Source organism: Erinaceus europaeus, chromosome 12 (genome assembly GCF_950295315.1).
Source record: "Erinaceus europaeus chromosome 12, mEriEur2.1, whole genome shotgun sequence".
In the NCBI taxonomy this organism is placed as follows: domain Eukaryota; kingdom Metazoa; phylum Chordata; class Mammalia; order Eulipotyphla; family Erinaceidae; genus Erinaceus; species Erinaceus europaeus.
In genome coordinates, this window is record NC_080173.1 from 44,041,825 (window position 1) to 44,068,983 (window position 27,159).

The 27,159-nt window shown below is 53.2% G+C and overlaps 1 protein-coding gene and 1 long non-coding RNA gene across 9 annotated transcripts in view; one reads left to right on the forward strand and one right to left on the reverse strand.

Annotated features, from left to right (window-relative positions):
- Positions 1-26,772, reverse strand: ADAM11 (ADAM metallopeptidase domain 11). Of its 8 annotated transcripts, none has more exons than XM_060203353.1 (26): positions 26,577-26,772; positions 26,018-26,213; positions 10,737-10,813; positions 10,531-10,597; positions 9,669-9,754; positions 9,511-9,586; positions 9,023-9,089; positions 8,887-8,954; positions 8,513-8,587; positions 8,364-8,435; positions 8,062-8,228; positions 7,496-7,580; positions 7,313-7,403; positions 7,152-7,203; positions 6,565-6,664; positions 6,410-6,481; positions 6,217-6,309; positions 5,796-5,876; positions 4,917-4,967; positions 4,740-4,803; positions 4,404-4,503; positions 4,097-4,216; positions 3,838-4,006; positions 3,636-3,750; positions 3,464-3,554; positions 1-2,535 (listed from the first exon to the last, which is right to left on the reverse strand). In XM_060203353.1, the coding sequence occupies exons 1-26, from the start codon at positions 26,642-26,644 to the stop codon at positions 2,487-2,489; spliced, it is 2,352 nt and encodes a 783-aa protein (XP_060059336.1). In that variant the 5' UTR covers positions 26,645-26,772; the 3' UTR covers positions 1-2,486. The 8 variants fall into 8 exon arrangements, 7 of the variants coding, with proteins under 7 accessions (XP_060059336.1, XP_007535805.1, XP_060059333.1 ...); XM_007535743.3 differs by having other exon boundaries at positions 26,018-26,193; positions 26,577-26,762; XM_060203350.1 differs by lacking the exon at positions 26,577-26,772 and having other exon boundaries at positions 1-2,017; positions 2,518-2,535; positions 26,018-26,428.
- LOC132541900 (uncharacterized) overlaps positions 1-27,159 on the forward strand; it is a 218,906-nt gene that overhangs the window by 2,970 nt on the left and 188,777 nt on the right. The gene's annotated exons all lie outside the window — the stretch shown is intronic.

A 27,159-nucleotide genomic window follows, 5' to 3' on the forward strand; every position in this document is an offset into this window, starting at 1 on the left:
TTGGTTGTGAGCTCCAGGAAGCCCAGGACATGATCTTTTATTGATGTTCCTGCTGCCCCACCCCCACCCCTAGCCCCAGATGACATATGTACAGGATGCTGTATGGGGCCAACTCCCAGCCTGGGACAATGAAGTCTCCGCTCTTCCCTGGGCACGGCCCTGGTGTGTCAGGAGGGTGCAGACAGCTAGGAGTCAGGTGGGCTGGTCGAAGGAAGTCTGGCCGTCTCTGCATCCCCACCCTGCCCCTGCATGCACAGCACACAGACATGCTGGTGTATGCAGACGTAGTCACACTCGTGTGGAGATTTGGATCCAAATGTGTGTGCACATGTGTGCAACCCCCAGTCACTGCCTGAGGGGGTAGCAGCAACAGTGCTGGTCCCAGCCCCTGCTTTCCAGTTCTTGCCCAGCTAGTAAAGGTGGTAAGAGTCAGCCTGGCCTGGGGATTGCTGCACCTACACCCCTCATGTGGGCAGTGCCAGCTAAAGCTCAGTGTGGAAAAACAAAACAAACAAAAAATACGGGAGCCCCTTCCTCCATGATCTCTTCTCAAAAGATGTCCCAAAAAGTGAGTGACTGGAAGACTCTGGGGTGTACAGGACCCCCTTATCTGAGCCCTGGGGGGGTTCCCATCATGTGTGGCTTTCATCCATAAGGTAGTTTGGTTCTTGTTTTGCCCCTGCCAGCTAGTTTCCAGCAGACCAAGAGCTGGAGTTCCTCTGTCCCCAGCGAGGGTCACAAGGGAAGGCTGTGGTCAGGACTATGTGGGGAGACCAAGTTAGGATTCCTGCAGTCTCAGGCCTCAGTCTGCCTCAAGGCCTCAGTCTGCCTCTCCATCTCAGCTGCAGTGGGGAGAGGAGGACATAAATGGGGAAACTATTGTAAACTTACTACTCATCCTAGGGCTGGGGTTAAGGAGTGGAATGGCCGGCCCCACAGGGCCTTAAGGACTTTTCTAGCAGCTGAGGATCATCCACGTGACATGTCTTTTCCTACCTCCTCTTCCATATCACAAGCAGAGCCTACAGCCATCCAGGCACTGGGCCATCCCTGGCCTTCCCTCCTTGGAAGAGTCCTCCCGGGAAGATGGTCCAGCCTGGGGTTTCTAGGCCACACCAGGGAACATCTAAACCCTGAGTCAGCCCCACAACCATCTTTCTTGCAAGGTTGACAGTGTGGTTTTATTCCAGGGGCTGTATTTTTTAGGTCCCCTCCCCCCAAATGCATGTGTCCCAGCAGGGTGGCAGGATGGTCATTTTCAGGACCTTATAGACAGACTTGGGACATGTGGCCACTGTACCCATCACCAAGGCCTTGGGCACGGAACAGGCAGCTTTGGTTTGAATCAGCACTCACACTTCTCTTCAAGTTCACCAGGGATGAGCAAAGGGGCTAGCAGGGAGGCCATCCCAGGAGATGGCACCTCACTTTCTGCAGCCCTACCTAAAAATGTCAGCTCATCATAACTGCCTGACCCTCAGCACCCCAAGGTTACATTCATCAGTTAAGACTCAGTAAAAACAAAAAGTACAAAAAAACAACAACAACAAAAAAAACTGTCAATCCCCACTTTTGAGGTCCTAGAAAGCTAAAATCCTGGTCTCAGCTACCTGTTAGGAGGAGAGGCCACATCCTCTGGTGGCTACCTGCCCTGCCCTGACAACCCCCTGCCCTCTCCTGCCACTTGATTTGTGGCATCCATGATGAAGGAAGCTACATTCACACAGGGAGAGTTGCTGTGCAAGGCCAAAACCGATGAGATGGGGTGGGGGACCATGGGAGAAGCCCCTCCAGGCCTGGTCCACCCTAGTGAACCACAGAGCTGTGAAGGGCAGGGCCACAGTCCCCCACCCAAACCCCCAGGGGACTGGGAGTTGAAGGGCTTGGGCCTAGAAAACATTTGCCATTCGCATGGTGCCTCCCTCCGTGGCTGGGCAGAGGCAGCCTCGTAGTTCAGGATGGAGACGACGGGCGCCAGCCTCGGAGGGAGGGGGGTGGCACTTAGGCCCCTCCAGACCTGGAATGGAGAGGGGGCATCAGGGGAAGATAGGAAGCAGGGCCCAGAGTGAGAAGCTCTGAGCCAGGCCCCGAGAGATCAGTGCTGGGCCCTGGAGGCAGCGAATCACAGGCTGGCCAGGGAGGGGATCTGGCAGGAGGTCAAGACAGTGGTGACATGGAAGACAAAACAAATGGGGCGCAGAAGTAGGCTCCCTTCCCAAGTTCTGGGGGCTACAGGGAGCACAGCTCCAAGGTCTGCCTGCCTATGGTTAGTCTGACCACAGGAAGGGCAGGAGCAAGTAGGCCCGGGATTGGACAGGAAAGGGCAGGTTGAGGACTTCCTTCCTGGAGTGGGCTCTCCCACCCCTGCAGTGACAGCAGTGACAGCAGGGGTGGGGGACTCAGCCCCCAGCTCCCCATCGACAGAATGCGAGGTGACTGATGAGATGGAGGAGACAGGGACAGCGGGAGGGATGATGTGGCCGGCGTCACACTGCCCCCTGTTGGGTCGGGTCGTACCTTCCTCTGCGGATGTTTCTTCAGGAGCCAAGGAGAGGGCAGGCAGAGAGAAAGGAAAAGGAGCTGTGAGAGAGCTTCTCTTCTCCTGGGGAAAGTCCTTCTAGCTCCCACAAAACTTCCTGCCAGAGATGGGCCAATGTCCCCAGGGCCTGGACACCAGTGACAGGCCCAGGGAGAGATGCTGAGGAGACCTACCAAAGTGGGGTCCTGGGCTTGAGTCCTGACTGATTCTCACTGTGAGTGGCAGGTGCAGGTCCTTCCTCTGCAAGTCTAGGGACTTAAACCAACCCCAGAGCCCCAGACACAGGTGCCCTCAAGATGCTATAGACTGGGTGGGGTTTAGGGCCAAGGACATGGACCCTGTGTGAGGCAGCCCTGGCTTAGGTCCACTTTGTGAGCCTGCTGGGATATACTGAGGCACAGTGGGGGGGGGGGCATCTTCTCATTTTCAAGAGGAGCTGGATATTAAATGAACTACTGTGAAACCTGATTTTTTAATGTGAGCAGCCTTTTTTTTTTTTTTTTTCCTTCAGAGAGCTGCTCAGCTGTTATGGTGGTGGAGCTAATTTAACCTGGACTTTGAAGCCTCAGGCATGGGAGTCTCTTTGCATAACCACTATGCTATCTCCCCCACCACTGCCAATTTTTTCTTAAATGTTGAAATAATGCAGCCCAGGAGATAGTGTAGTGGGCAGAGGGCTAGACTGGGATGCATGTGACCGTGAATTCTATCCCTGGCATGGCAAATGTTAGAGTGATGTTCTACTTCTCTCCCTGTCTCACATAAATAAATATATATTTATGTTTCAATAAAGCCCTATGGTTGGCTTAGACTGTGAACTCTGAGCTCTGGATTAGCAAATCACCCAGAGAGGTGCCCTCAGCAAAGAAGTCTGGGATTTTGAGAACCCTGGAAGCCACCATAGGGTGTAGGGGTGTGTCTTACTTAAATCCCCAGCCCGTGCCGCCCAGGACGATGGCTGCAACCAGGACAGCCCCAGCAATGGAGCCAATGATGATGTTGGTGCCACTGGGACCTGGGGAGGAGGGCAGGGTTCAGTTGGCAGGCACAGAGAAGGGGTGAGGCCGAACCCCATCCTGGCCAGCTCTAGTCTCACCTTTATATCTCTCTGTCTCCCCTGTGGGTGGAGATGTGGGCAAGGGGTTGTGGATGCTGCAGTCTTTGCCTGTCCAGTCTGGCTGACAGATGCACTTCCCTTCATTGCTGCAGACCTGGAGGCAGTATGGGAGCAGTGGTGGTGAGCAGGCCTGCCTCTTCTCCTCAGCCTCTCCCCACACCCCTAGCCTCTGTGCACCAACCCCATGGTGGGAACAGATCCGCCGATCCCCGCTGCCAGGGCAGGTGCTGAAGTTGAAGGCAGAGGCTGGCAGGCAACGATGGTCCAGGCACAGCATGTTGGGCCCACAGGCTGTGCCATCCTCCACATAGCTCAGATCTGAGCCATCAGCAAGCTGCACGTGGCCACCCCTAGGGGAACAGCATAGCCAGGCTCGGCCTTTGCCTCCACCCCTACCACAACCGCCACCTCCCCTTGTCTGCCCCGGCTCCAGTCAAGACCTGCAGTCCAGTTCCTTGCCCTGGTGATAGAAGGTGACGCTGCTGATGTCTCCACCTAGGTCTCCCAGCCGAGGAGCTCCAGAGATGTTGACGCAGAGGAGGAAGCCACAGAGCACATCCCTGTTGCAGCAGCGTGGAGACAGAGTGCCTCACACCTCACCTCAGATTCAGCTACTGCTGCCTCCCCAGCCTGGACAGTCCCAAGCAGTCACTCTGCTTGGACAATCTGCTGACCATCTCTGGATAAATCCACCCTGATCCCAGAGCTAGGAGCCCAGTCAGGAACTTAGGAACTTAGGCTACTCACTGTTTATTGCACTGGACCCAGCCTGACCCCTTTCGCCCACAGTTCCCACGCTCTGTCCCCTCCACATTCAGCTTCTCATAGCAGAATCGATCGGCAGCCACTGTAGAAGATAATGCAGAAATTGAGAAAGGCTGATGGCCTGTGGCTCTCTCCAGAACCCACCTGGAGCCTCAGGCCTACACTGCCATTACTCTGGGATGACCCATAGTCAACATGGGTTCCTGAGATTGTGGGGAGTCCCACATTTGATGGCAGATATATTCAGCCAGAACCTGCCTGCTCCCCAGTTTTTTTGTTTCTTGGTCCCTCAGAGTTCCCTCTCTGCCAAAGGCTCACCGTGACCCCAAAGGGCTTGGCACTGCCGGTCTCGAGTCTTGCATCGGCCTCCGTAGCAGCGGCCCTAAAGGATAAACAGGAGACAAGGAACAGAGTCAGTGAGATGTCAGAGTGGAGATAAGAGACAGCACTGTTGACAGCAACCCTGACGAGGAGGACCTCCCATCTGCATCATACCTGCTCATGGTCACAGTAGTATCCGTCCAGCTTGTGCAGGTTAGGGGGGCACTGTGGAGAGAGGGGTTGCCCTGAAAGGAGCAGCCAGGACTGAGAGCTGAGGCCTGCTCCTGGGGTGAATAAAAGGGGACCTGACTGCCCATGAGAGGGCTCATGTTACAGGGCTCCATGGCAAGGACAGGAGGCCTGACTGGAAACTCAGACCACACCATTTGGCAAACCTCAAATCTTCAATGTCTCTCCATTGCACCTGTTTCACAGGGCTGAGAACTAAATGGTTGGCATGTAATAAAGACTTCAAGTATGTTAAATATTCTCTTTTTTTTGCCTCTAGGGTTATCGCGGGAGCTCGGTGCCCGCACTAAAAATCCACTGTTTCTGGAGGCCATTTTTCCCTTCCTCCTCCCATTTTCCCCTTTTTTAAAAAATTGGATAGGACAAAGAGAAATTGAGAGAGGAGGGGGAGATATAGAAGGGGAGAAAGACAGCTGCAGACCTGCTTCACCGCTTGTGAAGCGACCCCCCTGCAGGTGGGGAGCTAGGGGCTCCAGCTGGGATCCTTGCGCTTCGTACTATGTGCGTTTAACCCGCTGCACCACCGCCCAGCCCCCTTTGTCTAATATTCTTATCTACTCTGATTTCTAGTACACGCCAGGCACCACACCACATGATTGAAGGGACAAAGCCAGGGGGGCATGAAGAACCTCCATACCAGAACAGTTGCCCCAGGAGCTAAATAGGAATCGAGGTTGTCTCGCCTCGGGCTCCTCAGGGCAGCCTGTGTTACCCCCACCGTCTCCAAAACCCACAAGGGGACTCGGTCCTACACTGCCAACATTCTGGCCTGACCCATGGTCCACATGGGTCCCAGACATGCACCTGGCTCGAGTCCCCGGTACAGGTCTCTGCGATGTCGCACTCGTTCACAGCCTCTCGACAGGACACACCTCGTGGCTCATACTAGGAAAGAAGTGCGTTCCTGGGCTCAGGCGGCCTCTCCCCACCCCGTACCCCAACCCCAGGCTACACCCCTAGACCCTGCCCCGCCCCCCTCGGTGGCTACAGGTCCAGATCTGGTCCACTCAGCCCCGCCCCTTTGGCTTCTCCGTGGTAACCCTGCCCTCTCCAGGGCTAAGCCCCGCCCTCCTATTTCCCATTGGCCTCCCCACCAATCCCCGCCCGCGCCGGACTATTAGCTCCTCCCTGAGCACCGCCCTTGTCGGAGCTTCTCCAGCAGGGACCCTCCAGGCTCCGTTGCGCTCCAACCAAGCCGCAGCCTTAAAGTACGGGTCCCACTCACCTTGCAGCGGCGACAGCAAAGCCCGTCGCTGCACATAGCGTCGTGAGTCAGGGTGCATTTCTTACAACAGTTCCCGCCCGCACGGCTGCACTCCTGAAGGACGCGGGGAGAAGACCAGGGAGGCAGCGGGGCCCTGAGCATCCCCACTTGGCCGCACCCGAACCCCGGCCCACCCCTGTCGTGGGCTGCCTACCTGCACCGAGCCGCAGTCGCACTCCTCCCCCGTCTCTACGAAGCCATTTCCGCACTCGGGTGGGTCCAGAAGCTGGACCGAGACGGGAGAAGTGTAGGTAATTTTCGGCAGCCTGCCCGGCCCCTCTCCCACACCGACCGCTCCGGGGCTGGTACCTTGAGGGGCTTGTTAAACAGGCAGCTCCCGCCGCCCTCCTGCAGGAATTGGTTGTATTCGTCGATACTGCAGCGTGAGAACTTGCGGGGCAGGTAGAACCTGGCAGGGCAAGGGGACGGTGACTCTGGGTCCTGGCCCTCTCCTCCTCACTGCCCCCCCCCAAGACGAAGCAGGGGGTGTACCAGCGACTCGGTCACCCTTTTGGGAAGCTGAGGCTCTCTGCCCAGACCGTGAGCAGGAATCCTCTCTGCCTATTAATTGGGAGTGGCGGGGGCGTTACTCCAGTCCGCTCCCCAAAACAGGATTCCAAGTCCCAAGTCAGCTTCCCCCAACCCCAGGAAAGGGGCCTGCAAATGAGGCTTTGGCGGCTCCTGGTGGCCATACGACGCACTACAGGCTGGCCAATGTGGTTGTGGTCCCCCCCCACACCCTCCGCAATATACAGAGAAAACTGGACTTCTTGGAATCCTGAGTGGTCCTGAAAATTGTACCTCTTTAGGCATCCCGGTTCAAACTGCCACCCAGAACTTTCTCCGGAACACCTCTCACCCCCAAACCCTTTCTGGGTTTGTCCAAAAGAACTCACCCGGTGTCCTCCATGATGCAGCCCAGCCAGTTGTCTGGACACTTGCAGTCCCCTGAGTGGTGAGTAAAGTGAAAATGAGGGAGGTTCAGGACTCCCCCCACCTCCACACACACCCTCTTCACTGAGCATGGGTATGGGACTACATGGGTCTCCACTGATACCTGCAGAGCTCCGGTGTTTATTCCACATCATGCCCAGGTTTTGCCCCAGTGTCTGGGCCAGAGTCACCGCCATGGCCCCCATGTTGTCATACTTGGGATGAGGAAGATGGAGCATAAAGATATCGCTGTGCCTTTGAAGCTCTTTCCCTTCTCTGCCCCCCCCCCCATGCCTGCCCAGCTCACCTCATTCACACCCCCGCCCCTGGACAGCGAGCAGATGCCTCCCACATAGGCAGCCCCACTACTGGTACTCTGGAAAGTCCTGCCCCTGGAAGGGAGAGGGGTGTCAGAAACACCTCCTGCACTCCCCATAGGCTGTGAGGGGAGGCTGAGGGTCTCCTGCATTAGCACCCTCCCTTGGGAGTGAGGGTATGCACTGCAAACCCTTTCCCCTCCCTGGGCTCACTGATCACTGGCCAGATGAAAGATTTCATTTAGATCATCTTTATTTGCAAGGGCCTTCAACCATTTCCCCCTCCAGGGCACTGGGTCCCTGAGGAAGGGTTGCTGGGACAATTTGAAAGGAAAAGAGGGGATGCTGAGACGGTAATGGACAGAAGCCCACAGAGGTGGGGGAGAGCACATCAGCCTAAGACAAAGGGGGAAGAGCCAGCCTGTTGCATGTAGCTGGGCAGAGGTACAAGGTGAGCCAATCCCCCCTCCTACAAGGACACCTGGCACAGAACAGGTGTTCCACAGCCCCCCGGGCCCCACAGCAACCAGCTGGCCGCATGAGGTGGGAGACTCACGAGAAGAGGTGGGTGGTGTCACTGGGCTCAGGAAGACCCTCACGACGGTAAACCATGAGCCGGGCCAGGGTCTCCAGGAGGTCATCCTGCACTTGAATCTTGTCCCCATCTGCCCATGTTTCCATGGCGACCAGCACTATCCGGGTGTTAAGCTGTTCCTTGTACATCTGCACCCAGAGGGGAAAGGACTGGGCTGGGGGGGTTCCTGGGCTGTCACCCCCAAGTGCTGACAGTGCTCTCAAAAAAAAGCACACCCCAAGGTTGGGGGGGTCATGAGGGAGGAGCAGGGGAAGGCAGCTCACCACATCTGCTAGGTTCACCACAGACTTGGCAAAGTTGCTGGTGAGCACCACAGATTGCCGCATCTGCTCAAACTGGGAGAGAGGTGTGGACAAGGGTGAGCCCCTCCGGCCCCTCCAGACCCCCCTGCCCACAGCTGCCTGGGACTTACCAGCTGGTGGTCGTTGATGACAATCAGCTCCACATACTTTGTCTCACTGTGCACTGTAGGGTGGCCCCGGCGGACCTGGGGGGTGGGTAGGCACTTGGATTTAGTGCCCCCCATGCCTGGCACTGTGGCCAAGCCATGGACAGACCAGGTACTGGACCACTGCCAAGGACAGTGCCAGCCCCCCACAGGTGGGGTCCCCTTGCTACTCAGCCTCTGCACGAGGGGATGTGTGTAGACCTCAGTCTGAGGTGATGGGGTGGAGAGATTCCCCCCCCAAGATGGTCCCCAGAGAGAATGAGCCCTCTCTGCTCTAGTCACAGGTGGGGTGTCCCCCTGCTGTGGAACACAGCCTGAGGTCCGCATGGGCCCCGTACCTGCCTTTTCCTTCTCAGTCTAGGTCGGTCTTGGGGAGCAGACTGGGCAGGGGCCACAAACAGACAGCCTGGCGGGGGAGGGAACTAGTGAGAGACAGCATAGCCGGGGCACCCAGCCCCAGCTTCCCTCCCTTACCTGGTTCCCTGCATCCAAGGGGGGCTGGTAGGAGAGGGGTCCGGTAAATGAGGTGGGGGAGGGGTCCCTGCAATGAGGGGAGATTAACTCTTGGGGGGGTCAAACAGGTCTGCTGAGCCCAGTTGGGGAAAAATCTCTAGTGTCTCCCCCCATCCCTCCCCAGGGTCACCTAGAACTGGCCAGAGCTCCCATGTCGGATCTGATCTCCCAGATGCTCAGATTCCGGGGTCAAGACCTCAGGGAGCCCAAGGAACAGGGGCAAAGGACACTGGAGCCCCGTGGAGGAAGTTACCTGGGGGGGTACCTGGGGGACAGAGGGGACATTGGAGCTGGGGGCACAGGGGGCAGGGAACCAGAGCTGGGGTCACAGAGGAGGGCAGTGAGGCTGAGGTTACCCAGGGCTGGGGGGGGGGGGGAATGATACCACTAGGACAACAGCCATTGGGATGAGCAGTCCAGGGTCATCAGAGGGGACATAAGGGCCTCACCTGGGGTGCTTCCTGAGTCCTGGCCATCTCTTGGGGCTCTACAGTGTAGGTGAAGTTCCCATCAGAGAACACCCCACTGCAGAGAGATAAAGGGTCATCTCCTGCCTTGCCCCAAGGGCCACATGGGAGGCTCTCCCCAGCCCACCCCCCATACTTACTGCAGCCCCTGGCAGGTGGACAGGGCAGCAAAAGAGTGGGGGTTCCCCCGGAGCTTCCCCTGGTAGTAGCAGTGGTCTCCAGCCCCCTGGAGGAGCAGAGCAGTGAGGGTTGTGTACACAGTGGCCTGGAACTCAGGAGGCAGCCTAGCCCTGCTCTGGCTGTGCCTCCACTCTGTTGTTTCCTGGAGGCTGGCGTCTTGCCCTCTCTGGACCACCTTTGTGATGCAAACAAGCTGAGGCAGTTGGTCTGCACCAATGGGTCCCAGGCATTTGTGTGCAGATCCTGTTCTAGGTGCTGGCCACACATCAGCACACAAAGATGAGATTGGTGCTCTAGAGTTCCCCTCTGCACTGCACACAGTGCTCCAGTGCCCCCGTATGCCACCCAGACATGGCTCTGGGGCTGAGAGACTGTGGCACATGTGCTCCTGGCCCGATCCTGGGTCACAGGGACCAGCACCCTCCCCCCCCCCCCAGCTCACCCCCACCACTGCCTCTTGCAGAATTACTTGTGCTCCAGTTACTGAACAGACTGGGGGGAGGGAGCTATTTATAGGCACTCATTCATCATTGCTTAGGCCTTGGGCCTTCAGGGCTGAGACCCTAGTGTCACAGGTGGCCAGGAATTCCCAGAAGCTTGGTTTCCCCATGGCACCCTGGAGGATCCTTGAGTGGCTCTGCCAGGCAGAGTGGAGTGAAAGGAGTCCAGGGCCCCTGTGCCATTCAGCATGTCTGTAGGGCCCCCAACTCTCCAGGGTAGGGAGAGATAGAGGACTAGGCCCACCCCAAATATAGGTTCAGAGTATAGCCAACTACAGTGGCAGCCCCGTGTCTCCAAGCCACCTCCTTCCAATGTACTCACAGTGCTATGCAGGGTTGTTCCCTCCCGGCTAAAATGGCGCTCCACATATTTTGAGGAGAGAAGGTGACTAAAAACGAGTTGGCAGGAGGAAGAAGATGTCACCGGTGATGTCAGGTAAAGGGTGAGTCCCAATCCAGCCCTCCAAAGCCAGGGTCCCCTAAGCCCTCCCCCCTCCCTACCTACCCACCTCCCAGGGCCACACTCACTGGTTCAGCTCCAGGTCCAGCGTGAAGTTTGAGTTGAAGGCTGGAATGACAAAACTCACCTGGGCCAGGTGGACAGGCTATGGGGTGGGGAGAGATTGGGAAGTCAACTGGGGGGTCAGAATGGGAGGTTGAAAGTGGAAACTGGAGTTTGGGGGAAAGCTCCAAGCAGGGCTAGCCTGGAGGAGGGGTGGCCCATCCCAATAGCTAAGGGGACCACTGATTTGGGGCAATACACTTTGCACAAGTTTGTCTTTCTTCCTCCAAGATCCTATCTCCCCCCACCCCATGTCTGTCCCTGGGTACAGTGACAGCTCAGAAGCAGGTGGGCCCATTTATGCCAGGGCCACCACCCCCTAAGATTTACATGGAGGAGGTATACAGAGATGAGATTATGCTGCACCCCACCCCTGTCTCCCTACCCTGGTCCAGAATCAAATTACAGAGGCAGCCTGGGCTCTGCAGACAGAACAGAAGTTGGGGAAATTGACTGCAGGGCCCAGAAAGCTAAGGGCCATGGGCGGGTGCCACCCTCTCAGGAAGCAAGAACTTGGCTCCTCTCTTCACCCCCACCCCTACCAGTCGACTGCCCTGTGCCTCTCTCAAAGAAGCTCATCTTTAATATTTCAATCCTATGGTTAATTTTTAAACACTGAAGTTTTCCTGATAAATTTTTCAGAGGGGCCTTTGCAGTAGGACTAGGAGGCTCTGGGTTGTCATGGCAATGCACCAGGCTTGAGCAAGATGGCGGCCTTCCCAAGTCTGGAACCCACTGCAACTGTGAAAGGTGGAACTCTAGACCTGAAGCTAGTATTCCTCGGGGGAAAAGAGACCCCCCAAGAGGAAAGGGCAGAATTTCTGAGGTTGAGGGTTGTCAGCCTAGAGCCAAGGCCTAGATGTTCCTATCCATACCCCAATCTTTCAGACAATCTTGAGGGAAGGGAAAGACCTCAGCAGCTTCAGGGTCTGAAGCCAGGAAGACTGAATTCCACGACTCCAGATGTGAAGAACGTGCTGTCTTTCTTTAAGACTTATTTATTGGGCAGGGGTAATAGCATAATGGTTATGCAAAGAGATTCCCATGACTGAGGCTCCGAAGTCCTAGATTCAATCCCCCACCCTACCATAAGCCAGAGTTGAGCAGTGCTCTGGTTAAAAAAAAAAAAAAAAAAGACTTATTTATGAGAGAATAGAGGGAAAGAGAGAGAGAGAAAAACACATCATCACTGATACTGGGTGCTGGAAGTACATCCTGGGAGTTGGATGGTAGTGCATAGGGTTAAGCACAGGTGGCACAAAGCACAAGGACTGGCGTAAGGATCCTGGTTTGAGCCCCCAGCTCCCCACCTGCAGGGGAGTCGCTATACAGGCGGTGAAGCAGGTCTGCAGGTGTCTATCTTCTTTCCCCCTCTCTGTCGTCCCTCCTCTCTCCATTTCTCTCTGTCCTATCCAACATCAATGGCAACAATGGGGGAAAAAAAAAAAAAGACCTCCAGGAGCAGTGGATTTGTAGTACAGACACCCAGCCCCAGCAATAACCCTGGAGGGAAAAAAAACAAAACAAAGATACCCTACCGCCCGACCCCCCTTTATTTTTATTTCTTTATTGGGGAATTAATGTTTTACATTCAACAGTAAATACAATAGTTTGTACATGCATAACATTCCCCAGTTTCCCATATAACAATCCAACCGCCATTAGGTCCTCTGTCATCTTTCTTGGACCTGTATTCTCCCCACCCACCCACCCCACCCCAGAGTCTTTTACTTTGGTGAGATACGCCAGTTCCAGTTCAGGTTCTGCTTGTGTGTGTGTGTTTTTTTCTTCTGATCTTGTTTTTCAACTTCTGCCTGAGAGTGAGATCATCCCATATTCATCCTTCTGTTTCTGACTTATTTCACTGAACATGAATTTTTCAAGGTCCATCCAAGATCGGCTGAAAACAGTGAAGTCACCATTTTTTACAGCTGGGTAGTATTCCATTGTGTATATAGACCACAACTTGCTCAGCCACTCATCTGTTGTTGGACACCTGGGTTGCTTCCAGGTTTTGGCTATCACAAATTGTGCTGCCAAGAACATATGTGTACACAGATCTTTTTGGATGGGTGTGTTGGGTTCCTTAGGATATATCCCCAGGAGAGGAATTGCAGGGTCATAGGGTAGGTCCATTTCTAGCCTTCTGAGAGTTCTCCAGACTGTTCTCCACAGAGGTTGGACCAATTGACATTCCCACCAGCAGTGCAGGAGGGTTCCTTTGACCCCACACCCTCTCCAGCATTTGCTGCTGTTACCTTTTCTGATGTATGACATTCTCACAGGAGTGAAGTGGAATCTCATTGTTGTCCTTATTTGCATTTCTCTGACAACCAAAGACTTGGAACTTTTTTTCATGTGTTTCTCAGCCTTTTGGATCTCTTCTGTGGTGAATATTCTGTCCATGTCCTCCCCCCATTTTGGATGGGGTTATTTGTTGTCTTGTTGTTGAGTTTGGCAAGCTCTTTATGTATGTTGGTTATTAAACTCTTGTCTGATGTATGGCATGTAAAGATCTTCTCCCATTCTGTGAGGGGTCTCTTGGTTTGGGTAGTGGTTTCTTTTGCTGTGCAGAAGCTTTTTAATTTGATGTAGTCCCATAGGTTTATACTTGCCTTAGTCTTCTTTTTAATTGGATTCGTTTCATTGAAGATGTCTTTAAAATGTATGCGGAAAAGAGTTCTGCCAATATTTTCCTCTAAGTATCTGATAGTTTGTGGTCTAACATCCAAGTCCTTGATCCACTTGGAATTTACTTTTGTATTTGGTGAAATACAGTGGTTCAGTTTCATTCTTCTGCATGTTTCAACCCATTGTTTCCAACACCATTTGTTGAAGAGACTCTGCTTTCCCCATTTAATAGTGTAGGCCCCTTTGTCAAAGATTAGATGTCCATAGGTGTGGGGGACCAACCCCCCTTTTTTAAGGTTTTATTTATGCATGAGAAAGATAGGAAGATAGAGAGAAAGAACCAGACATCACTCTAGTACATGTGCTGTTGGGGATTGAACTCAAGACCTCATGCTTTATCCACTGAGCCACCTCCCAGACCACTATTTATTCTTTTTTTAATAAAGATTTTATTTATTTATTAATGAGAAAGATGGGAGAGAGAGAGAAAGAACCAGACATCACTCTGGCACATGTGCTGCCAGGGATCAAACTCAGGACCTCATGCTTGAGAGTCCAAAGCTTTCCCACTGCGACACCTCCCTGACCACTCTCCCCCCACCTCTGTCTTTCCCTCCTCTCCCCATTTCTCTCTGTCCTATGTCATTGTTGCTGACAACAATGACAGCAATAACAACAACAATAATGACAACAATGATTGTTTTATCCACTGTGCCACCTCCTTGACCACTATTTATTCTTTTCTTAAGCCATTTTTTAAAATTGTAATTGATAATGGTTTATATGATTTTAAGATTACAGGGTATAGTTCCACACCACACCCACCACCAAAGAGAATTCACTGTCTTTCTTTTTTTATTTTTTCTTTTCTTTTCATTTATTTATTTATTAGATAGAGACAGCCAGAAATCAAGAGGAAGGGGGGGTGATAGATAAGAGACGGAGAAAGACAGAGAGACACCTGCAGCCCTGCTTCACCACTCGTAAAGCTTTCCCCCTGCAGGTGGGGACCGGGGTCTTGAGCCTGGGTCCTTGTGCACTTTAGTGTGTGCACTTAACCAGGTGCGCCACCTCCTGGCCCCCACTGTCTTTCTTTGAAGGAAGCAGGGTACAGGAAGGATGGTAGCCCCAGTGTTAGAAAATCTACAGCCTGTTGCTCTGCTGGCTTCTTCTTCTTCTTCTTCTTCTTCTTTTTTAATCTTTATTTATTGGATAAGGACAGCCAGAAATCAAGAGGGAAGGGATTGATAGGGAGAGAGACAGAGAGACACCTGCAATACTGCTTCACCACTTGCAAAGCTTTCCCCGGGCAGGTGGGGACCGGGGTCTTGAACCTGCGTCCTTGAGCACTGTAATACATGCACTCAACCAGGTGCGCCTCCACCCAGCCCCACTGGCTTCTTTATGAATGATTAATCACCCCTAGCCATTACCAAGTGCTTACTGTGTACCAGGCACTAGGATAAAGACTTTACAAGTATTATCAGGTTTGATCTTCCTAACAACCCAGTAAGAGAGACGCTATTGTCCTCCTCATCTGACAGCTGGGGAAAGTGAGGAGGCACAGAGAACTGAAATAACTTGCCCAACATGACACAGCTCAGTGTTGGGGCTGTTTTGAGCCTGAGGAATCAACTTTCCAAAGGTAAGGCAAGATGGAAATGGCAGGGTGGCAAACCCAGTTGAGCACACATATTACAGTGTGTAAGGACCAGAGTTCAAGTCCCCACCCCCCACTTGCAGGGGGGGGAAGCTTTATGAATGGTGAAGCAGTGCTGCAGGCACCTCTTTCTGCCTTTCTCTTTCCCTCTCTATCTCCCTCTCCCCTCTCAAATTTTCACTCTGTCTCCATCCAAAATAAATAACACACACACACACACACACACACACACACACACACACACACACGATGAAAATGGCCCGACATCTATGAGGGGCCCTGGGAGAAGTGGGGTGAAAGGTAGGCAGCCCTTTGAACTCCAAAGACAATGACTCACCCCAGCATAGGCTATCCAGGCTCCAAGCTCTGTTCTGAGCCCCTAGAACATTGATCAGACTCAAAATAAAAAGTCAAGGACAAGGAGCAACTGCTTCCCTCTCCATCGGGCCTAGTTTCCCCTGAGCCTGGGCCTAGACTAGCTCTCACTTTACCCTCCGAACAGGAGCCACCATCTCCTCCTGGGCTTGGACTCTGTGCCATCCCCACCATCAGACCAATGAATGGTCTGAAGTCTTTGCTGTTATTTCTACACCCTGATACTGGCCACCCAGGACCCTTGCCCTGAGTCCACTCAGGCTATGCAGCCTGACCCAGCAACCTCTCTGAGTCTAGATTTCCCCCACTGAGAGCGGTGAAACAAAGCTGTGAGGCTGGCAGGCATGGCAAGGAGGGGAGCATTCTGTGCCCCCCTGATCCCTTGACTCCCAGATGGGCTGGCTGATCTGGTCTCCCCTTCCCACAGCCTGCAAAAGCCTTACCCTTTTCTTTCTTCCTTTCTCTCTCTTTTTTGCCTCCAGGGTTATCACTGGGGCTCAGTGCCTGCAGTACAAATCCACTGCTCCTGTGGCCATTTTTATTTTTATTTTTTGGAATAGGAAAGAGAGAAATTGAGAAAGGAGGGGAAGATAGGGAGGGAAAGAGAAGGACAGACACCTGCAGACCTGCTTCACAGCCACCCTCCTGCAGGTGGGGATCTTTGTACTGGCTCCTGCGCTTTGTACTATGTGCGCTTAACCCAGTACGCCACCTCCTGCCCCCCCCCCCCTTTTTTTTTTTTACCACAGCACTGTTCAGCTCTGGCTTATGGTGGTGCGGATTGAACCTGGGACTTTGGAGCCTCAGGCATGAGAGTCTGTTTGCATAACCATTATGTTATCTACCCTCCACCCTCTTTTTCTTTTTTTTTTTTTTTAGGTTTGTTTATTTGTTTGTTTGTTTGTGAGGGGGGAGAGGGAGAGAGAAAAGCAGAGTATCACTCTGGCATATAAGAATGCCAGAACTGGGAGTCAGGCTGTAGAGCAGCGGGTTAAGCGCAGGTGGCGCAAAGCACAAGGACCGGCATAAGGATCCCGGTTCGAACCCCAGCTCCCCACCTGCAGGGGAGTCGCTTCACAGGTGGTGAAGCAGGTCTGCAGGTGTCTATCTTTCTCTCCCCCTCTCTGTATTCCCCTCCTCTCTCCATTTCTCTCTGTCCTATCCAACAATGACAACAACAATAATAACTACAACAATAAAACAACAAGGGCAACAAAAGGGAATAAATAAATAAAATAAATATTAAAAAAAAAGAATGCCAGAACTATTGCATTGCACCAAAGTAAAAACTCTGGGGTGGGAGGGAGGATGGACTCAGAATTCAGGTCCTGGAACATGACATCAAAGGAGGACCTCGAAAGCATTATGTGGAAAACTGAGAAATGTTACACGTGTATAGATTACTATATTTTACTGTTGACTGTTAATCACTAATCCCCCCAATAAAGAAAAAGAAAACAGGGGGTTAAGCGCACGTGGCACAAAGCGCAAGGACTGGCCTAAGGATCCCAGTTTGAGCCCCCGGCTCCCCACCTGCAGGGGAGTCCCTTCACAGGAGGTGAAGCAGGTCTGCAGGTGTCTATCTTTCTCTCCCCATCTCTGTCTTCCCCTCCTCTCTCCATTTCTCTCTGTCCTATTCAACAACGACGACATCAACAACAACTACAACAATAAAACAAGGGCAACAAAAAGGGGATAAATTAAATAAATATTAAAAAAAAGAATGCCAGAACTAGGGACCTCGTGCGTGAGTCCTACCACTTTATCTACTATACCACCTCTTTTTCCCCCTTTATTTCTTCTTTATTTATTTATTACTTTTTAAAAAATATTTATTTATTCCATTTTGTTGCTCTTGTTGTTTTATTGTTGTGGTTATTGATGTCGTCATTGTTGGATAGGACAGAGAGAAACGGAGAGAGGAGGGGAAGACAGAGACGGGGAGAGAAAGACAGACACCTGCAGACCTGCTTCACTGCTTGTGAAGTGACTCCCCTGCAGGTGGGGAGCTGGGGTTTTGAATCAGGATCCTTACCCGGTCCTTAGGCTTTGCACCACCTGCGCTTAACCCGCTGCGCTACCGCCTGCCCCCCTCCTTCCTTCCTTTTTTAAGATTTACTTCACTTGTTATATATAATATAGAGAGTATCATAGGAAGCAGAGAAAAGTAGAGAGAGACATACAAACATACGCAGCCAGAGTACCACTCAGCTATATATTCATTGCCCAGGATCAGACTAGGAACCTCAGATATGAAAGTCTAATGCCCTCCCCAGCCACAGCCTTGCCCTTTTGTAACTATACAGGTGGGTAGCCTCCTTCCCCATCAGGACAACGGGTCAGGTCAGACAGACTGTGAGCAGTGGAAGGACAGTGTGTGTGCTGGGGTCTGGCCCCTACAAGAGGCAGCCCGGGGGGTGGTGGTGTTTTGAGAAGTCACCAAAAGGTGGTGCAGGGTTGGGGAGGCAGGTTAGCAAGTAAGGGTCAGGACCCTGGGTTCAGTCCTGGCACTACTTATTGAGAGAGTGGTGCTCTGGCCTAGGCTCTCTCTCTTTCACAAAATAATTAAACACACAAACAAACAAAAAGCAAGAAAATGAAAGAATGAGAAAAGAAAGGCGGGTGGGGGTAGATAGCATAATGGTTATGCAAAGAGACTCTCATGCCTGAGACTCCGAAGTCCCCAGTTCAATCCCCCACAACACAATAAGCCAGAGCTGTGCAGTGCTCTGGTATTTATTTGCCTCTGTGTCTTTCCGTCTGCATCTATCTCAAAAATAAAGTAAATAATTTTTTTTAATTAAAAAAAAAAAAAGAAAGAAAGGCAATGGGGAACCCTGACAGCTGGGCAGCTGGATCTGGCCTGATGAGAGAAGTGGCACACTGGAACCCTGCCTCCTCCTCAGAAGGAAGAGGAAGCAGGCCAACTGACCTCACTCCCGGGACCTCTGCACCCCAGGTGTCTGCGGAGGGGGGGTCCTATCTTTGTTAGAGTCCCAAGGCCCCCAGGCAGTTTGAGGCCAGTGCTCTGTCAGAATTAAGCTGTCCCCTGCTTGGTCTGTCTCCACCCTGACCTGCCCCTGACCTGCTCCCCAGCTGGGATCTGCCTGGCCTTGAAGCTGTGTCCTGTGCTTGCCTCCACTTTCACATGCTCCTGCTCACTTGATCCAGCCCTGAGCTGTGCAGGGTTCCTTTTACCAGTGAAGTGGTTGACCAGACCACTTGGGGGAGGCATGGGGATATAGTTGAGGCTCAGGCCAGCATCTGCCCTGGCAGCTGAGGGAGCCTGGTGGGGTGACAGTACCCTCCCCAAGGCCTCCTAGCTGCCATCCATCCACTCCCTAGGGGCTGAGTCTTGTTCTCTCTTAAAAAGATTTTTTTTTTTTCCAGAGCACTGCTCTGCTCTGGCTTATGGTGGTGCAGGGCACTGAACCTGGGGTATTGGAGCCTCAGGCATGAGAGTCTCTGCATCACCATTATGCTATCTACCTCCACCCTGCTTGTCCTCTCTGTAACCTATGTTAGGGCCAAATCGACTTGGGTGCTGAAGAAAGGAGGCAGAGATCCTGCTGAGGAGGGGCAGCATGGTGGCACATCTGATAAGAGCTGACATGTTACCATGAACAAAGACATGGGCTCCAACTCCCACAGAGGGGGAAGCTTCATGATCAGTGGAACAATACTGCAGCTGTCTCCCCTTCTCTCTGCTTCTCTCTCACTTCTATTTAAACTAAAAAAAAAAAGGGGGGGGGAGTGGTCACTGGGAATGGTGGAGCTATGCAGGTCTGGAGCCTTGGCAATAACCCTGGTGGCAAACAAATAAACAAACTCCTGTTGACTCCCCAGAAGCAAATCCCCTAGGACACAGAGAAACAGTCTGGGAACTAAATATTTAAGGCTCCCATGGTCCAGGAGATGGCACAGTGGATAAAACATTGAACTCTCAAGCAGTAGGTCTCAAGTTCTGGCAAGTACATGTACAAGAGTAGTGTCTGGTTCTTTCTCTCTCTCTCTCTTCTTCTTCTTCTTTTTTTAATCTAAGTTTTGTTGTTTATTTTATTTTATTTATTTATTTTCCCTTTTGTTGCCCTTGTTGTCTTTTTTATTGTTGTTGTAGTTATTATTATTGTTATTGATGTTGTCATTGTTAGATAGGACAGAGGAATGGAGAGAGGAGGGGAAGACAGATAAAGGAACAGAAAGAAAGACACCTGCAGACCTGCTTCTCCACCTGTGAAGTGACTCCCTGGCAGGTGGGGAGCCAGGGGCTCGAACTGGGATCCTTATGCCGGTCCTTGCGCTTTGTGCCACGTGTGCTTAACCCGCTGCGCTACCGCCCGTTTTCCCCCCTTTTCTAAAATATTTATTTATTTATTCCCTTTTGTTGCCCTTGTTGTTTTATTGTTGTTGCTGATGTCATCATTGTTAGATAGGACAGAGAGAAATGGAGAGAGGAGGGGAAGACAGAGAGGGGGAGAGAAAGATAGACACCTGCAGACCTGCTTCACCACCTGTGAAGCAACTCCCCTGCAGGTGGGGAGCCGGGGGCTCGACTTTCTCTCTCCTTTTATCTTTCTCATTAATGAACAAACGAAATCTTTAAAAAGAAAAACAAAAAAAGAAGATTTAAGGCTCCCACATACCCTCCACTTGAACTTCCACCTCCTTCCTCCCTGCTTATCTGTGAAGCCTATGCTTGGCCTTCACATCCCCAGACTTGGGCCTCTCTGCTTATGGAGTCAGTGACCCACCAGGCAGCGGGTTTTAGTCCCCTGAGCTTGAATTCACAGCTGGCCTCTCCCCTGTCTGCCATGGGCACCTCACTCACAGGGCACAGAGAGGCAGCAGAAGGCCCAAGTGAACTGTTTAAGCTCAGAGCCTATTTTCTCAACTGGTGCTATGGATTTACCTTCAGAATTAATATTATTTTAGGGTTTATTTATTTATTGGATAGAGACAGGGAGAAATTGGGAGGGAAGAAGAGAAAAAGAGAGAGAGAGACCCAGACCCCTGTAGTAATGCTTCACTGCCCACAAAGCTTTCCTCTTGCAGGTGGGGACCAGGAGTTTGAACCTAGTTCCTTACTTGCACATGCTAACATGCACACTTAACCAGGTGTGCCACCACCTGGTCCCTCGCCTTCAGAATTATATGGAAGTCCTCAGTTAGATTGACTGATTGATTGGATGAGACCAGAAAGCATTCACTCTGCTTTTTTTTTTTTTTTTTACCCGAGCACTGAGCAGTTCTGCTTTATGGTGGTGCAGGAGGATTGAACATGGAATTTAGAAGCCTCACACAAAAGAGTCTCTTTGTACTATCTACCCCCCTATCCTGTATTCACTCTGCATATGTGGTGCCAGAGATCAAACTCAGGACCTGGGGGAAGGGAGACTTCATGCTTGTAAATCCTGCTCTGTAGCTACCAAGCCACATCCCCAGTTTCCTTTGCAGCCAAGGAGAAAGTGTAAGGTGCTTCAACTGAGCGGGGCTTCCAGGAACTGGAGAAAGTGCATGGATTGCTGTGTATATGTGTGTGTGTGGGGGAAGCTGGCAGATGGGAAGAGTAGAGAGCTAGGCTTCAATGGGGGGGGGGTGTGATTCCTCCCTGGCAGCAGCCATTTCACCATCCTGCTCCCCAAGATATCCACAGAGGTTCTATTTACCAGCAGACAATGAAGAAAGATGGATGAATTTCCAATAATGGGGTTTAACCTCAAATGTTGAGAGCACAACTCTGCGGAGTCATCAGCCCCTCTGGGGACAGACTAAGCGGCTAGGCCTCCCTAGGCATCTGGGAGGATGCTTAGGTGAGGCCAAGCCTATAGGTTAAAGTCTGGCTGGGGAGGATTTAGGACCCCACACTGTCTCCCACAACACTGCCAGGAATCTGACAGTCTCCAAATGCCCTGGCCTGTTTCTGACACCCAGTCCTCATGAGCAGACCAGCAACCCAGCAGCTGCCCTGATGTTCAGGAGGGAGAGAAAGTCCCACAGATGTTGAACATCTGCTCCTGTCAGATCTCGGGCAGAACACTTGCCACCCATCAACTCTAATCCTCAAGGCAGCCTGGGCCACGTGCAGTCCATGAGGAGCCCCACTTTATGGGTAAGGGAGGTGGGATTCAGAGGGCTGTAGCTATCTACCCCTCAGAAGCAATGAAGGTGGAACCTGGCTGTTCCACCCCCACCCCAAAATTACCTGGCACAGCCTCTCAGATGGAAGTGCAGCCTCTGACACACACACACTCCTTTTGCATGGTCCCATGGCAGGACTTGATCAGGCCTCCCCTGGAGCAGGCCACAGCCCCCAGCCCCCAGCACTTCTGTGCCTCTGACTCCAGGACAGGGCTGTGACTTAGGATGCATGGACTGTAGGGTCTCAGCCTTAGTGGGGTACTAGGGTGCAGGCAAGACCCTGTCCCCTGCCCTTGCGTTCAATCTTGCAATCTTTTCCCAGCCACAACATGTGGTTGCCTCTCACAGGGACTCAGTCCAACTGAGGTCTCCACCCCAGTCAGCTCAAATGCAATCTCTATCCCCAGCCATGAACCCTCGACTCCACTTGCCCTGCTCACTTCCCCACCTCCACCTTTTCCTTGGTTCCTAACCACCCACAGAGCAGTTCCAAAAGGATTAGATAAAGGGTCCCCACAGAACACATGTGCCTCAATGAGGAGAAGGCAAAAGATGGCTTGTACACCTCTTCACTACAGCCCTGAGCAAGAAGGCAAATACTGCTTAGCATGACAGCTCACTTAGAGCGTCTGCTTTGTCATACATGCAAGCCAGGTTCAAGCTTTGTCCCTCCATCTAGAACACACTGGAAGAAGTTTGGGTGCTGTGGTGTCTTTCCCCCCTCTGTCTCTATCTTCACTCTTTCATCTTTCAAAATTTGTCCTATTATTTATTAATAAAAGAGAGCAAGATGAGAAGGAGGTAGGAGAGAACTAGATGGGGTCAGACCCTAGATTCCCTAACTGAAAGTTCAATGCTTTGTCCAGTGTGCCACCTCTTAGGCCACTTGTCTTTTCCATTTCCTTTCTTTTTTAAAAGATTTTATTTATTTATTAATGAGAAAGATAGGAGGAGGAGGAGGAGGAGGAGCGAGAAATAACCAGACATCACTCTAGTATATGTGCTACTGGGGATTGAACTCCAGACCTCATGCCTGAGGGTTCAATGTTTTCTCCACCACACCACCTCCCGGAACACTTTCTTTTCCTTTTTCTATCTGAAAAAGTCAGTCCAGAGCAGTGAAGCTCTGATGAAAAAGAAAAGAAGGGAGTCGGATGGTAGCACAGCGGGTTAAGCGCACGTGGCTTAAAGTGCAAGGATCAGCATAAGGATCCTGGTTTGAGCCCCCAGCTCCCCACCTGCAGGGGAGTTGCTTCACAGGTGGTGAAGTAGGTCTGCAGGTATCTATCTCTCCCCATCTCTGTCTTTTCCCTCCTCTCTCCATTTCTCTCTGTCCTATCCAACAATGACATCAATAACAACAACAATAATAATAAAAAGGGGAGCAAAAGGGAAAATAAATAAATATTTAAAAAAATTTTTAATTCTAAAAAAGAAAAGAAAAAAGATACTCTGAGTCTTAGCTTAAACCCTGCTACCTATGTGCTCTGAGGAGGGGAAACCACCTCACCTCTCTGTGCTACTTTCTACCTGTGACATGGGACATAAAAGTCCCTTCTGAGTTTGCAACAAGTATAAAGTGACGTAGATGAAGGCAAGCAGTGCCTGTCCCAGTTCTCTGTCCACTCTCCCTCTAGCCTGCTCCACTCTCCTGGAAAGGAAGAAGCCTTTCCCCATAGCTACCTCCTGTGGAGACTGAGGGAGCACTAAGGGTTCAGGAGGGCTCTGTGACCAGCCCAAGAGCAGGCTAGCACCCTGGACTTGGCACCCCAGATCCTCACATGACCCATGGCAGATGGATCACTGGCTGCTGACCCAACACGTTGCTGGGCCTAAGATGAAACTGGTGCAACAACTCTGACTGAGCTCAGCCCGGCACCAGTTCCCCAGCCACCACCCCCGAGGTCGCAGGGGGTGTGGGGAGAAATACTGTCTGGGAAGCAGAGGGCTGCATATCTCTGGGTTGGGGGAAATACTGTAGACATTTCACTTCCCTTCTCTTGACCTTCTCCATCCTGTCCCAGGTAATGCTGCCAAAACCCAGAGTCCCTAGAGGGAGAACAGGCTGGCAGGAAATACTCTGACCTTGGAGAAAATCACTCCCACATGATGATTGACTTTGGGCAAGTCATTTAACCCTCTCTGCGTCAGTTTGCTTATCTGCAAAATGGGCAGATAAACCTTACTGTTTCCTGCTTTATAAAGTTGGGAATATTTCATTGTAGGGGATAGTGATGTACAGGTAAGGCAAAGTTGTGAGCCACCTGGGAGTAGCTTCATTGGGGTCCTTGGAAGATCCAATCCCAGAGGCCTCTATGAAAGTGACCACTGTCCACAGATCCACACCAGTCTCAGACATGGGGCCTGTCCAGATTTTGTCACTAACAAATCACACATGCCACCCTCTTGCCCAGTAGAATGACACCCCAAGGGCTGGGAAGATAGCATAATTGTTATGCAAAAGACTTTCATGCATGGCACAAAGTATAAGGACCTGTGTGAGGATCCCGGTTCGAGCCCCTGGCTCCCCACCTGCACGGGGGTCGCTTCACAGGCAGTGAAGCAGGTCTGCAGGTGTCTATCTTTCTCTCCCCCTCTGTCTTCCCCTCCTCTCTCAATTTCTCTTTGTCCTACCCAACAATGACAGCAGCAACAACAATAATAGTAACACAATGATAAACAACAAGGGCAACAAAAGGGAAAACAATGACCTCCAAAAACAGTGGATTCATAGTGCAGGCACCGAGCCCCAGCAATAACCCTGGAGACAAAAGAGGAAAAAAAAAAAAGAACTTTCATGCCTGAGGTTCTGTAGTCCCAGGTTCAGTTCCAAGCACCATCATAAACCAGAGCTGAGGCAGTGCTCTGGTGTGTGTGCATAAGTGTATGTGTGTATCTTTCTCTCTGTAGCTCTCTCATTAAAACAAGTCAATTATTTATTTTTTTTTTTAAGTAACACTTCTAGAGACTCCACACATCGTGGTCATGCACAGCCAGCCCCCAGGACCCCCTGAGTACACCCTCCAGGAAAGATGAGGTTGAAGAAGCACTTCTTTCTTGAGTCCTGCCTCTTATCTCTGTCTTCTGACTCTGCTATGGCTTTCCCCCACTCTCTGTCTGGACACCCCCTAAAGCACCAGACAGAAGGCTTAGCAGTCAGGCTGGGCAGCCAATTACCAGCTTTGGGGTGCAGAGTTCACTGGTGGGGGGGGGGTGTGCTGGGGAAGTTGGATTAAGGGCCAAACTAGACAGGCCACCCCATCCCTAGTCCTGGGACCCTCCCTACCATCCCTCTCCCACCTCCCAGGGAAGCCTGGCAGGCCCTGAAGGCAGCCTCCATGGCTTCCCTACCCTCCTCCTCCCTGCCTGCTCAAGCCCATTAACCACCCCTCTACCCTCCACATCGCCCAGAGTGATGGCCCATCTATTATGCATGCTGCCTTCCTGCTCCATTCCATTTCCCGAGGAGTGCCCCCTGCACCCCACAGCCCCCTCCACCCCGCCCCTGAGGGCTTTTAACCAAGTACATTAGGCAGGACCAGATGCCAGTCTGACAGATGTCCAGAATGTTAGCCTCCGTTTCCCTCCTTCTCTCTGCCCAGCACAATCTACCTCACACCACTTCCTGCTGCCAAGATGTCCTGGGTTGTGCCCAGGCCACCAGCTCTGAGTTTCCCCTCTCCACCTCCTAGTTCTGCCAGGCCTTCACCATCAGCCCTCCTCCTGTGCCCCTCTCCACCTGGCCAACTTTCAGCTTCCAGCTCCTGGAGAGCTGAAGTGTGCTGAATGAATATTCCATCTGGGTGATTATTATTCACATGATATTAATTAATTATTAATTGCAGTTAATCCTTTCATTCCTAACCTTCCTCTGGGAGGCAGGAGGGGCCTGGCAGCAGGAAGAGATGGTGCTTGGGGAGGGGGGAAGGATAGAGCTGACACTGGTGGGTGAGCTGGGGGCCACCAACCTTCTTCCCAAGTCTGCATCCTTAGCAAGGACAGATGGGGGAAAAGATAACATTATCAGTGCAAAGGGGGAAAATGAGTCCGGGGTAGGTACTAAGCTGTTCCAAGAAAGCTAGCTGTGGTGGGAACTGTGAATCCCTGACTCTCTGTTGCTCCCCCCACCCCCCAGCTAAGTCCCAGTTGGAGCAGTCACTTGCTTTGGCAGGAGGGGAGGGGGGATGTGGAAAGTGAAGTGGGCCCTGGCTATGGCGAGGTCCCCTAAGGCAGAGTCGCTATGGCGATAGGAGAGGACCTGGCACTGGGCAAGTGGGTGCTCCCACTAGTGGACTCTGGCACCCAGCTGGCAGCCCATTGCTCAGAAGGGGAAGCTGCAGCAGCCAGCGCGGGGGGGGGGGGGGGACAGTCCCACGGCCCCAGCCTCTCCCGCCACCCGGGGCCTGCTCCAGCCCGCTGGCCTCGCTGCCCAGCCCCACTCACCGGGCCACCCGGCGGCTCCTGGCGGACCCTGGTGTCCAGCTGCTGTTTCCGGACCTCACCCCCGGAGCTCTCCCCTACCAGACGGCTGGGCTCTGTGACCTCAGGGTTTTCGGGGTTCCCCGACTGAGGTGAGACACCCCAGCGCAGAGCTCCGGCAGGACCCTGGGTCCCAAGACCTGGGGAGACATGGCCACGGCTGCAGGCAGATGCCCGCCCCAGGGTAAGAGCCTTGGGGACGGGGTGGTCACCCCCACAGCGGTGTGACCTGGGCAGTCTGGAGCCCAGGGAGGATCTGCCGGCCTGCAGAGCGAAGAGCCGGGCGGGGAGGGGGCCAGGCTCCACTCCTGCGACCGTCACGACCGCCCCCCCCAACCCGCAGAGACCCGCAGAGTCCATCGCCCGGAGAGAGGGGCAGCGGCGGCGGGGCGGCCGAGGGGGACAGGTGGGTGCCCCTCCACGCGCCGGCCCCCGGGCCGGGTGACAGGGAGAGGGGCTGCAGCAGAAACCGCTGCAGAGCCGGGGCAGGGGCGGGGGGCGCCGGCCACGGGGGGTCACTCACCGGGCGGGGGGAGAAGCGGCAGCAGCAGCGCCGCGAACGCCCAGCGCTGCAGCCGCCTCATGGCTCATAGCCTCGGTCCGGGGGCTGCGGCTGCTGCGGCGCGGGCGGGGGAGGCCGCGCGGGGAGGCGCCGCGGGCGGGGGTGCGGGCGGGGGGCGCCGGCTCAGCGTGCTCGGGCCACGGCCGTGCGGGTCCCCATCGCGGCGGGGCGCGGGCCGGGTTAAGAGCCGGGCACGGAGCACGTGAGCGCAGGGCCCGCCCCCGCCCCCGGCCCCCCCAGCCCGCAGGACCCGGCCGCGGCAACCCGAGGACAAAAGAGGCGCCGCCCGCCCGGGGGCCGCACTTGGCGCGCAGCCTCGGCCCGGCAGGTGCAGGGCGGCGGCCCCCTCCTCGGCCGCCCCTGCGTGGGCACTGATGGCCCGTGTCCCCAGCCCTGACCCGATGACCGGGGGCCTGAGCACCTGGCGATCCAGGTGCGGTGCGGGGGCGTGGCTGCCCTGCTGGGCTCAGTCCTCTGGCGCTGCACCTCAGTGGACTTCCCCCCAAACCACCATCTGAGCCCCAGTTGATCAGGGTCCTTGGAT